The sequence below is a fragment of the Lipomyces japonicus genome (genome assembly GCF_038497905.1).
Source record: "Lipomyces japonicus strain CBS 7319 unplaced genomic scaffold V1514scaffold_76, whole genome shotgun sequence".
Taxonomy (NCBI): Eukaryota; Fungi; Ascomycota; class Lipomycetes; order Lipomycetales; family Lipomycetaceae; genus Lipomyces; species Lipomyces japonicus.
In genome coordinates, this window is record NW_027117888.1 from 23,690 (window position 1) to 35,068 (window position 11,379).

An 11,379-nucleotide genomic window follows, 5' to 3' on the forward strand; every position below is an offset into this window, starting at 1 on the left:
CAGAGATGAGGACTAGCTCTGGCTGAGTAACCTTCAAAACTCTAAATTATAGTAGGATTGTTCCCGGTTTGCCGGTCATGATGGTTTTGACGAGGGTCAGGACCGCCTGATTTTAGCTTAGCCGATAATTTTAGACGGTCGAGGGTCGTCAGCCTCGGCTTATATACCGTGTGAGTGAGACGGTGAACCACGACATTAAAATTGCGTGCTAACAAGAAGGTTAGTTACTTCTGGTTCAAATGGTGAGCGCATGTAACGCGCCGAAGACATCAGCGTGACTCCGCAGTCTAGCTGACAGCATTGGTGAGAATAAAAACGTCGATGAAAATGACAACGAATGGCTATAGCGCCAGCCCGAGTAGCCTATTCAACTTGTTGGTCTAACGCTTAATACTGGACTGAGGACGCGGATAACTTGGTTGAATGGAACGTCAACAGGGGATAACCTTTACTACATGAAAGGCATAGGCATACTACTCAAGGTTCATTTTCGAGAAACGTCTTGTCTTATTCCTACGTTGCTTAATGCAAGCAACGCAAGTTGTCCGATGCACGAGGATGCGTTGCGGTAGGGAAGTACCAGCTTTTTTTGAAAATTGATGGAGCTGTTGGAACGGGAAAGACCTACGTCATTTTTCTGATTTTTCGGATGCTGCAAGAATTTGCTGCTGCTAAAGATCCAATACAACCATGTACTAATACTGGTATTACGATCTACAAAACTGAGGTTCAATAGGTCTGCTAAAAGTCGCACTTCACGTCAAAGACAACGCGCAACAGTAGTGCGACGCTGCAGTCCCTGCAAGGCGTGTTTTTAGATGTTGCATATTTCATCTGAAATGAGAAGTTAATGGTTGATCTGCTGTTTCTGTAAAACTGACGTAGTTCCTCAATACCGTTCCATAACTTTCTTGTTCCTGTCTTGATGACCATGCAGGCATATATCGATATTATTTTTCTCTAAATTTTACATAGTAGATTACCGTTCACTAGAGCCATAGAAATGGGTTTTGATGCCCTGTTTTAAATTGGATCGGTTAAATGCTCGGTTAAATGCAGTCGTAATTATTGTAACGTAAGTGCATACGCGAAAGCTGACAAAGCTACCCTGCATTAACTCCCACAAGTTTGTTTTACGCACAGCTCTCTCCGTAAGGCGTTTCATTTATATAATAAATCTTCGAATAAAGCGTTGTAATAGTAAAAAAAGTCAATAGCAACACTGCGACTTACTTCTATTTCTGAAATTGGGTAGCTGAAAAATTATATTGGTTGCTTGAGTGGTTCGATTGGTTTGCACTGATCAATTGCCCATCAATCAGTTAATCAATCAATCGGTTGAATCAACCTTTGCGCGAATCAGCTTCAAATCAATCATTGGCATATTGAAATCATCTCGCGCTACCTAAAAGATTTGAACTATATGGATTAATTGTTTGATTTGCGGAAATTTCTTTCTCTCTTTCTTTTTTTTTTTTTTTTTGTTTGTCTTTTCTTTTTTCAGAGAACCGGCGCTTACAATATTTATCTACGTTCCACTTTTCTTCCGTTGTACAGCCGTTTGCTGAGATTTCGATTGATATAGTTATTCAAATGGCTCTTCCACCATTTTTGTTCAACAAATCAGAAAGTCATCTGGCGGCACCTATAGCCCCTAGATTAAAGGGGCTGTCACTCTCAATTCCCAATTCACCTAATCTTGCACCGAAAAGTAGTTCAGAAGACTACTTACAGCCGGTAGCATTTCCTTCAACTTCTCCAGTAATTGTAGAAATTACTGAAGAATTGCATAGTTTGAAAATTCTATCGCCAAATAGCAGTCAGAGAAACTGGTCTAGTGCTTCGGGTCAGCCTTCAATTGCCCTCCAAACTGCAGACGAATCAATAAATAAAGATGTTATTGAGCTGGATGAAGAAGATTGGGATCGAGCATCATTACCTGGTGAGATTGTTGAAATTGCGAAATTAGGAGAAGGAACCAGTGGAAGTGTTACAAAATGTCGTTTACAAAACGGCACAACTGTTTTTGCCTTGAAGACAATTCCAGCAAATCCGAACCCAGAAATCCGGAAACAAATATTACGTGAACTTTTATTTAACAAATCTTGTGACTCACCCCAGATTGTCAAATATTACGGCCGATTCGTTAATGAGCACAACGCCAGCATATCGATCGCAATGGAATATTGTGAGGGTGGCTCGTTGGATGCTATATACAAACACGTCACATCTCGTGGAGGCCGAATAGGTGAACGAGTGTTAGGAAAAATAGCAGAAGGTGTCCTTAGTGGATTGTCTTATCTTCATGAAAGACGAATTATTCACAGAGGTATTCTTAAATCAATGCTTCATTTTTTTTTTATTTTAGAATTTAATTTTGTGATTATTTTTTTCTAACACTTTTGGCAAGATATTAAACCTCAAAATATTCTGCTTGACATAAATGGCCAAGTAAAACTATGCGATTTTGGTGTTTCTGGCGAAGTTGTTAATTCATTAGCCACTACGTTTACTGGAACTTCTTATTACATGGCAGTATGTATTTCAAATGGATCCAATGTCGTTTTTCGTTAACATGAATTATAGCCTGAACGTATTCAAGGACAACCATACACTGTTACATCTGACGTATGGTCTCTTGGTCTTACCTTAATGGAAGTTGCACAACACAGATTTCCATTTCCTCCAGAAGGCGATCCTCCACTCATGCCTATTGAAGTACTAACTTATATTGTTAACATGCAACCACCGCGATTGATAGATGAACCTGAAAATGGCATAAAGTGGTCGGAATCCTTTCATCACTTTCTGGCATGCTGGTATGTTTTTTTTTAATTAGTATTAATTGAGATTTTTTACTAATAAAGATTTTATATAGTCTTGAAAAAGGCACAAAAAAGCGAGCCAGTCCTCGGCAGATGTTGTTACATCCGTGGATTAAAGGTATTACGAGCAAGAAGATTCAGATGGCACGGTTTGTGAAGGAATGCTGGGCCGAATAACAATTGTCAAAACAAATTAATTCTAAATCGCTCCTATAAATAGTTTTGCCTTTAAAAAATTTTGCTTGGGAGGAGTTGTGGAATACATGTTCTATTTTGTTTTGTTTAACTCTTCTATTATTGTTGATCAAATTGTATATTACTTATTAAGAGTTATTAATGATATGAATGTTTAAGGGCTTGTATTGGATTGTGACGTTTGTTTATATGTTATTTATTTGACATGATCACCTGGGTTATCAGATTTCAATTAAAACAATATTTATATAATTATAACTATATGACTGTTAATCATTGTTTCCAAAAAACACAAAAAAAATTAACATTCACAATTTGAATCCAAAAAAACTATATCAAATGTTCTAGAAAATGATACAGCTAGATATGTCAATATTATTTCCTACATCATCCAACAAAACAAAACAAAACAAAACAGTCAATCATGTACGCAACCCACCATCAACACCCAATCAACACTCCTGTTCTCCACCAAGTTTTTACTACAAATATTTTTTTTTCAGTTTAAAACGTTATCAACTGTCCAAAGTTGTCCATTCCCAGTTCCCTGTGTCTTTTTAACAAACGCTTCCCGATTAGATTTTTCCGCGTATACAATTTTATTGCCCTCTGTATTTTCTTCGTACCATAGTTCATTGACTCCAGATGCGCTTGACTTCTTCTCGCCCGCTTTAGCAAACCCAGCCGAATAAACGACGTGACTAAGAACAAACTTTTTAATATTTGCTGCTGCCCTTTTTTCTTCCTCAATCTGATTAGTTTCTTCTACTTCTATTGCATCTTCCCAGGGCTTGCGAGTAAGCTTTTGCATAACTTCATTGGTAGGAGCCAGGACGAAAGTCTCTTTGTTAGGATCTTGAAGTCGATACATCTAGTTAAAAAATTAGCCCAAAAAAATATTACATATAACATAATAAAATAATAAAATAAACCTTCATCATACCAGTTCCTCGACTTGTCTAGCCAGGCTTGAGAATATACTAATATGTCGATCAACTCCCATAGCATCCGTCATCAACAACTTTACACCATGTGAATTGGTTTTGATATCGTCAAGCTCTCCATACAAAACTCTTTGTGGCTGTTTGTCTTTATCCATAGCGAACTGCACACCTTTCCCACCAGACAAATGAAAAGGTCTTAACTGGTCGGTTGATGCCAAATCTGGAATATAGATATTTAGTGCTCGGGCGGGTGCAATAAGCTGAGACGTAACTAAGCTTATTAATGCCATTATCATGACACAATTTACACCAATTAACGAAAATGTTCTCATTTTTGCGATGCCTGTCTATTTAAAAATATGTTTTGGTGAATGGGTAGTTATTTGATCTTACATTTTATCGTATGACGGAGTTTATCACAAACCCTATCCCATAGCGCTCATCCAATTATTAATCTTTGATCTGGTGGCAACAAGAAAACGATGCACGAAGGAGCTGAATTCATTTTGCGGCTCATCTGTTGATATCAAAATGCGTTGAAGTGTTTGATCAATTTGCTTGGCATGAATTCTTGAAAGTTATTGTGCTAGGCCTTGACATCCTGGCCACCGCAGTATCGTCAAGGTGAATCAGATGATAAACACGATGTCGTCCGTCAACTTTAGGAAAATACTATAGCAAAATGCCCAGGAACTGCACAAAATTTTCATTGAGACTGTTTGGCAGGGGAATTTTTTTGAACAAAAAAACGGAGTAGATGTCTATTTCAAAATACTGAAAGCAGATTTCGGAAACCCAAAGCTTGACAAAGTCAATACGCCTGTGGAAATTATACGGTATACAACAGAAACGGCTGGTCTCTGATTTTATGACTGAGTTTGAGGAACTGACACGATATTTGAATTGAAATAACTTTGGTTAACAAATTTTTTTTTTATGAATGATTGAAGTCGCAGCTCGAATTAAAAATATTTGAGGATAGACAGGCGCATACTCTGTGCGAAATGAAAGAGAATGCTGACGTGTAAGCCCGTCTATGGTCGAGTAAACTTGCATAAATGGGCGTACGGAAAATTTGGACCGGCATAACTCTCATCTGCCTCCGATTTTTAAGAAAACAATAACAGAAGCCCAACGGGCCAGACGATGTGTACTGGAAGCTTGCTTGATATGTGGTGAAATCAGGAAACTTAGGTTAATTGCGCGGCAAGAACCAGGTCCCTGTAAGTTTATACGAAACTTTCAATATAGTAGAATGGAAGGCAAGTATTATTCTGATATTAAATTACTATTTTTTTCTTTGGTAATGCATTAAATTCCAATCATTTTTCGCACCTACAAACAATGTGACTGGTTCTCTTGTATTGACTCATTCTGTTAATGAAATTGAAACGGATTAACCAACTGCATCCTTCTCAGTATAGGCTATAAAAAGTTGTTAGATTTTTTAGAACATTTCTATCGCGGTTTGAATTGGACCTTTACATAAAATAAACTTATATTTCTTTTAAAGATTGAGTATAGCAATGCAAAATTTAAATTAAATTTATTAAACACTATGTATTCGTGCTTTGTACTCATCAGAACCATATAATACAGAAATTCTACCAAGTCCAACTAACACCACATAAATTCAAACCCTTCCCTATATGCAATCATGCGAGGTATGTAATTTATGATAATTTAATCATTATCAGCTCAAAATAATGTAAACACCTTCACGTTCTTGTAAAAAGCTTTCCATTCGTGCTTTTTAACTTAGCTAGTACAGCGGTTAGACCCCCAACCATCATGACAGTGCCAGCATAAATTTGCATCCCGGTGTAGTTGGCATGATCGCCCTGGTATCCAACAATGGCACCTCCTATGGGTGAACCAGCTAATGCACCAAACGCAATGGCGGCACTTACTGCACCAACTCGAGTACCAATCTCCTTGACAGGAGAGATCTGCGCAATCAGAGCTGGATACATTGCTAAAACGCCACCCGAAGCAAAACCGTATGCAACTGCAAACATAATGATAGAACTCGTCGTTGAAGACAAAAACCAAAAAGGGAATACAACTATACCAGACAAAAATGATACAAAAATATAAACCGAAAACTTACCAATGTAATCTGATAATGTTCCCGATAAAAGCCGGCCTGCAAATGACCCAGCGTTCAGATAAGCCACAAGATGAAATGCGGAAGTGAGGGTTAACCCATTCGACACTGCATGAGATGCGATAAACGCAAACGGAACAAAAAGTCCGAGATAAATAACAGTAAGTGAAACGGTTACCAAAAAGAACACTGGATCGAAATAAGGGCGAAGGTAAAAATAACCAAAGCGATAAGGCTGATTGCCTGTCGCAGGAATTCTGGAAGTGGTCACAAGAGCAGTTATGACTGAAAAAACAAAAAGCACAATCGCTACAGAATATACTGCCATTTGGAAAGAAACGGAGGAAGAAATCGAATCAAACAAAAAGGGTAAAGCTATTCCACCAAATGACGCACCGGAAGCGGATACGCCAAATGCAAGGCCACGTCGACGCGAAAACCATGTAGTGATAGCCGAAGTAGTAGCGTAAAATAGCATTGATGCTCCTAACGCCGAGCAAACTCCTTGTGCTAGCACAAATTGATAATATTCAGTGCACAATGCGGTCATGCATACGCCAATGGTCAAAAATATGCAACCAGGAATGGTCAACCATTTGGGTCCATACATATCGCAAATGCGGCCACAAAATAATCCACCAATGGCCATAATAAAAGACTGCAAAGAACCAATCCATGAAATTGTGGACGGTGAATAACCAGTCAATTGATGAGTTTCATAGTAAGTTTGAAATACACCTATAACATTCATATATCCAAATGAACAAAACTGAGCGCAAAATCCTCCAATAGCAGCCAACCATGCTACCAAAAAAGAAAAACAAGTTATTAGTTCTTAAGTTAAAATTTATTTTTTAAAAAAAGCCTTAAACTTTTAGAAAAACCTACGTCTAAAACCGACATCTGGTAGGTAATATTCAACATCATTTCGCTCGATCACAGATTTAAAAGTATCATATGTCTGATTTGTCTTGAACTGTAAAATTACTTCCATATTTTGATCTCCTGCCAGGTTACACTGCCTTATACTGCTGCCCGCATATTCTAGCAACATTGGAGACTTGGAACATGTTGACATACGACTCATGTCACTCAGCAGCTCCGCAGAGGAGGACGATGATGATGAGGAGGACAAACATGCAGACGGTGTCTGAGTACTTATTGTGTCCAACATTATATAATGTATACATATAAAATTCTATTATATAAAAAACGTGAAAGAGAAAAAAACATATATATATTTAAACAATTTTATGGATGTAAAAGAGATAACAAATCAAATGAAAAGCCGCATAATCAGCGGCGTATCGCTCTCCTCCGGGCTTCGGACATGCCCGAAAGCAAAAAGGAAAAAAGATTCGTGTGACACCACCATAAGGCGTAAATAAGAATATAGGTATTCGAGCCAATCATAACTGTTATCGCAAACATAGTCTGCGTTAATAAAATAGAGGTAACTTATTTAGTTATAGATTATGTGAATAATATTAGCGACACGACATTTCAAGCTTATGCCAAAAACTAAATTTCGTGTTTCTTTGAGCGAAACCGTTAGTCAAAAATCCACCATGTAATTTTAATTATCATGTAAAGGTGGATATGATACGCGAATATTCGATTTTCGTATTTGTAATTTTGTATAGTCAAATACGAAATACTTTACATTCATTTTGTAATAGGGTACGAGTTACCCATATTCGCCAGACTTGCCTTACAACTTTTTTTGATGGATGTTAGACTAAACTACTTCACGCTGTTATACCGCCACATTTGATGAATGTCATCAATTTTGTAGTTTGCACTTCTGTGGTTCGCTTGTTCATCTAGCCTCGACCCTGCTTACCATTCTTTCAGTCAACAAACCGAACGCGTCTCTTTCTCTACGGCATCTGGTTGAACGAAGAAAATGGTGAAATATAAAATCCCAATAATGGATGATTTGGACGAACTGAACGTTGTCAGATCGGATGACTGTACCTTGCACTTAGGGATGTTCGAATTCGAATTGCCCGAGAATAACCTGATTGGACCGAAGGAAGAATCTGACTCAGGGTCAAGATCGAGGAGCGTCTTACTTGTAAGCTGTTTAACGGATAGCAACACGAAATGTTGAACACGGGAGGATGCGTTGTGCAGTAGAGATAGATAGCAGCTTTTTTTTGTTTTTTGAACGTTAATGGCGTTGGCGGCATGGAAAAGGCATTTGTACTTCTATCGATTTTGCGGACTAGAACATTCAGGTCAGACTAGTTACAATCAGTTGAAGTTGCTCTTTTGATATCGGTCTATGCCAGGTTTTTCCGACCTCAACGGCCATGCTGTTCAGTAAGCTCAATGCTATTTATTTAATACATGTAATTTTTACAAGGCCGTTCGCCTAATTGTTCTTGATTGATAGCTACGGTGGCTTTTTTATTATGTGCTCCACTCTTCTCGACCATGCGCGAAGATTTCAAACTCAGTTTTTCCCAAGACTGTCCTGATCAATTACGTTTACAAAAGTCAGGGCTGATACTTCCAAAGGGTTTGATCAGTCTGGCCTTTGGACTGTCGTATAATATTACTCATATTATCTTGCTCAGGGAAGGGGTTTTTTATACATCTAGATTAACATTAATTAAAACTTGATAAATAACTAAATGCAGTCATTAGCCTGCTTCACAACCAATGGTAAAAGTCAAAGTTTAAATAAACTTATACCGTACATCCACTTGTATCAGTGTCACTTGTGACAATAAACATTGCAAACTGTTGAGAGTTTTGTGCTGAGATGAAAGTGGGTTTGGTGATAAATAAGGTCTAGAAGGGTTTGGTGTGCGGATAAAGTTTATATAAGAAAAAAGAAGTACGAAAGTGAAGTTGAATATTATGTTTTATATAATTTAGAGAATAATATAACTATTAGTTATGTCATTGGAGATCTTAGAAGATAAAGCAGCAAACTTACAGCAGAAACGTCTCGGAAGATGTCGGGATGCAAACCGCAGACACTTCAGTCTAATTTTCGGAGACGTTTTGCCTAAGACGTTCTTCTGCGTGGTGGCGCAGTGCCGTACCGTACCCTACGTATCGTATAGTTTAGTACATACTACAATATATACATATGTGTACGATGAGTCAATGACAACGTCACAACAAGCCACGTTCTCGTAGGCTCTAAAACTATGATTAAAAAAGAGCAGCAATTAAGGATGTAAAATTAAAGTTGGTTGCACAAATTGGTAACTTAACCGGGTAGTCGACCAAGGTCTCCGAGTCACCGCTATCTTTTTTTTTATCAGCTGCTTATCAGCAAACAAATTAATTTCGCCGATGCTATTGTTGTGATAAGTCTTGTTGTTATCTTGATTCTACGTCTTCCGGCCTCTTTTTTGGTTAAGCATAAATAAATCATGTGTCCCGTAATCTTGCAAGTTGCAAATTTTAGATTGCAAATTAAAAATGTTTTTAGACAATAATGAAAAAATAGTAGATAGTCCGGCAGCCGTAGCTGAAACTGGCACTGTTATTCCTCAAACCCCGGATGCAGCTTTCGAATTTCTTTCACATGCCAAAGCAATCGGCATCAATCCCTCAAGTGTTGATAAAACTCGATTGCGATGGAAAGTTGATTTTAGGCTCATGCCGATTCTTTGTTTCATCTACTTTTTACAATATCTCGACAAAACACTACTTAATTATGCAGCAGTCATGGGCATCAGAGAAAACTTAACATCAAATCAATTTTCAAATTTGGGGACTATTTTTTATGTTGGCTATATAGTTGCCGAGCCTATAACTTCATATCTAATGCAAAAATTCCCCATTGGAAAATATCTTGGTATTAATGTGACTTTGTGGGGTGTTGTTGTTGCTTGTCATGCTGCTTGTCACACATATGCTCCACTAATGGTCATTCGCGTTCTCCTTGGTGTTTTTGAAGCGTGCGTTGCTCCATCGCTGGTTCTTATTACTGGCATGTGGTGGACAAAACCTGAACAATCTAGGCGTACCGGACTCTGGTATCTTCAAATTGGCGTCGCCCAAATTGTTGGCTCCGGTATTTCATATGGCTTTCAGCATGTCAACTCGACTCTTCTTGCAAACTGGCAAATTCTTTTTCTATTCATGGTATGCATGTAATTTTTATTTTTTTTGGTATAATTTCAGTACATGCTAATTTTCAAATTAGGGCTGCCTAACTGTCGTTGTTGGTATCTTGACCATGTACTTCCTTCCCGACAATCCAATGTCAGCTTCTTTTTTGACAATGGAGGAGAAGGTGCATGCAATTGAACATGTTCGTGTCAACAAAACTGGTGTTGAAAATAAGAATTTCAAATGGAGCCAGGTTCGAGAGTTACTTTATAAAGACACTCAAACTTGGTTACTGCTTTTGATTGTTATTCTTGCCATGATTGATAACGGTGCTGTTTCAAATTTCTCCTCTATTATTATCAAAACATTTGGTTATTCTAACGAAAAAACAACAATAATTCAAATGCCATCCGGAGCAGTTTCGATTATTGCGACTTTTTTTGCTACATATGCTGTGTCCTATGTAGGTGAGCGTGCTCTTATGGTGGCAATCATAACTTTGCCATCTGTTCTTGGCGCAGGCCTTTTACTTGGACTTCCCGACCACTATAAAGTCGGTAAGTTATTTGGAGTGTATCTTCTCAACTTCTGCCCTGCTATGTTACCCATAATATACTCATGGGGTGCCGCCAACACAGCTGGCTACACCAAGCGTACCATGAGAAATGCATTAACGCTTATGGCATTTTGTATCGGCAATATCATCGGCCCACAGATGTTCAAGGAGCAAGATTCACCAAAGTATAACCCCGCCAAAATTGCTTTAATTGTGACCATGTCTGCTGTCGTTGTTCTTTCGCTTGCTTTAAGGCAACTTGTTTGCTGGGAAAATAATAAACGTGACAAAGAAACAAAATCTACTGAAGAGTATCTAGAAAATAGCGAGTTTTTGGATTTAACTGATATAGAAAATAGCGGGTTTAGATATTCTTATTAGTTCGTATTAATCTATATTTTAATGTGTATATTTTTTATTTTCTAACGTAGATGTATAATGAGCGAGCCGCCTCAACGAGTGAGATGTTTTCACTGCCGACTCTAACTGTAACGTAATAGTCCTACCTAACAGTGTAATCAAGGTTGCCGGTCCCGGTCCCGGTCCCGGTCCCGGTCCGGGTCGGGGGGTCGGGGGGTCGGGGGGTCGGGGTCGGGGTCGGGGTCGGGGTCGGGGTCGGGGTCGGGGTCGGGGTCGGGGTCGGGGTCGGGGTCGGGGTCGGGGTCGGGGTCGGGG

General features: G+C 38.6%; 5 protein-coding genes across 5 annotated transcripts; 3 read left to right on the plus strand and 2 right to left on the minus strand.

The window, feature by feature from the left end:
- The first annotated feature begins 1,162 nt into the window (after positions 1–1,162).
- V1514DRAFT_312574 (kinase-like domain-containing protein) lies at positions 1,163–3,275 on the plus strand. Its single transcript, XM_066925814.1, has 4 exons — positions 1,163–2,329; positions 2,411–2,535; positions 2,587–2,819; positions 2,879–3,275. The coding sequence occupies exons 1-4, from the start codon at positions 1,594–1,596 to the stop codon at positions 3,000–3,002; spliced, it is 1,218 nt and encodes a 405-aa protein (XP_066780814.1). The 5' UTR covers positions 1,163–1,593; the 3' UTR covers positions 3,003–3,275.
- On the minus strand, positions 3,223–4,330 carry V1514DRAFT_299581 (uncharacterized protein). The gene is made up of 2 exons (XM_066925515.1): positions 3,964–4,330; positions 3,223–3,891 (listed from the first exon to the last, which is right to left on the minus strand). Exons 1-2 carry the CDS (start codon positions 4,294–4,296, stop codon positions 3,520–3,522), a joined length of 705 nt encoding a protein of 234 aa, XP_066780815.1. The 5' UTR covers positions 4,297–4,330; the 3' UTR covers positions 3,223–3,519.
- Positions 4,331–5,682: 1,352 nt separating this feature from the next.
- V1514DRAFT_286454 (major facilitator superfamily domain-containing protein) lies at positions 5,683–7,065 on the minus strand (the record flags this gene model as incomplete). The annotated part of the gene is made up of 2 exons (XM_066925202.1): positions 5,683–6,875; positions 6,960–7,065. The coding sequence occupies 2 exons, from the start codon at positions 7,063–7,065 to the stop codon at positions 5,683–5,685; spliced, it is 1,299 nt and encodes a 432-aa protein (XP_066780816.1).
- Positions 7,066–8,271: 1,206 nt separating this feature from the next.
- On the plus strand, positions 8,272–8,839 carry V1514DRAFT_217493 (uncharacterized protein). Its single transcript, XM_066924709.1, has 2 exons — positions 8,272–8,396; positions 8,462–8,839. The coding sequence occupies exons 1-2, from the start codon at positions 8,359–8,361 to the stop codon at positions 8,697–8,699; spliced, it is 276 nt and encodes a 91-aa protein (XP_066780817.1). The 5' UTR covers positions 8,272–8,358; the 3' UTR covers positions 8,700–8,839.
- Positions 8,840–9,490: 651 nt separating this feature from the next.
- V1514DRAFT_338514 (major facilitator superfamily domain-containing protein) lies at positions 9,491–11,113 on the plus strand. The gene is made up of 2 exons (XM_066928844.1): positions 9,491–10,181; positions 10,243–11,113. Exons 1-2 carry the CDS (start codon positions 9,513–9,515, stop codon positions 11,083–11,085), a joined length of 1,512 nt encoding a protein of 503 aa, XP_066780818.1. The 5' UTR covers positions 9,491–9,512; the 3' UTR covers positions 11,086–11,113.
- Positions 11,114–11,379: the final 266 nt, after the last annotated feature.

Excerpts from the sequence above, each read along its gene's own strand:
- V1514DRAFT_312574 (XM_066925814.1), top strand. The coding sequence starts at position 1,594 with ATGGCTCTTCCACCATTTTTGTTCAACAAATCAGAAAGTCATCTGGCG. Across the intron at positions 2,536-2,586 it reads GAACTTCTTATTACATGGCA|CCTGAACGTATTCAAGGACA; the intron begins GTATGTATTTCA and ends CATGAATTATAG. Across the intron at positions 2,820-2,878 it reads CATCACTTTCTGGCATGCTG|TCTTGAAAAAGGCACAAAAA; the intron begins GTATGTTTTTTT and ends GATTTTATATAG.
- V1514DRAFT_338514 (XM_066928844.1), top strand. The coding sequence starts at position 9,513 with ATGTTTTTAGACAATAATGAAAAAATAGTAGATAGTCCGGCAGCCGTA. Across the intron at positions 10,182-10,242 it reads AAATTCTTTTTCTATTCATG|GGCTGCCTAACTGTCGTTGT; the intron begins GTATGCATGTAA and ends TTTTCAAATTAG.
- V1514DRAFT_299581 (XM_066925515.1), bottom strand. The coding sequence starts at position 4,296 with ATGAGAACATTTTCGTTAATTGGTGTAAATTGTGTCATGATAATGGCA. Across the intron at positions 3,892-3,963 it reads CTAGACAAGTCGAGGAACTG|ATGTATCGACTTCAAGATCC; the intron begins GTATGATGAAGG and ends TTTTTTAACTAG.
- V1514DRAFT_217493 (XM_066924709.1), top strand. The coding sequence starts at position 8,359 with ATGCCAGGTTTTTCCGACCTCAACGGCCATGCTGTTCA. Across the intron at positions 8,397-8,461 it reads CTCAACGGCCATGCTGTTCA|ATTGATAGCTACGGTGGCTT; the intron begins GTAAGCTCAATG and ends TAATTGTTCTTG.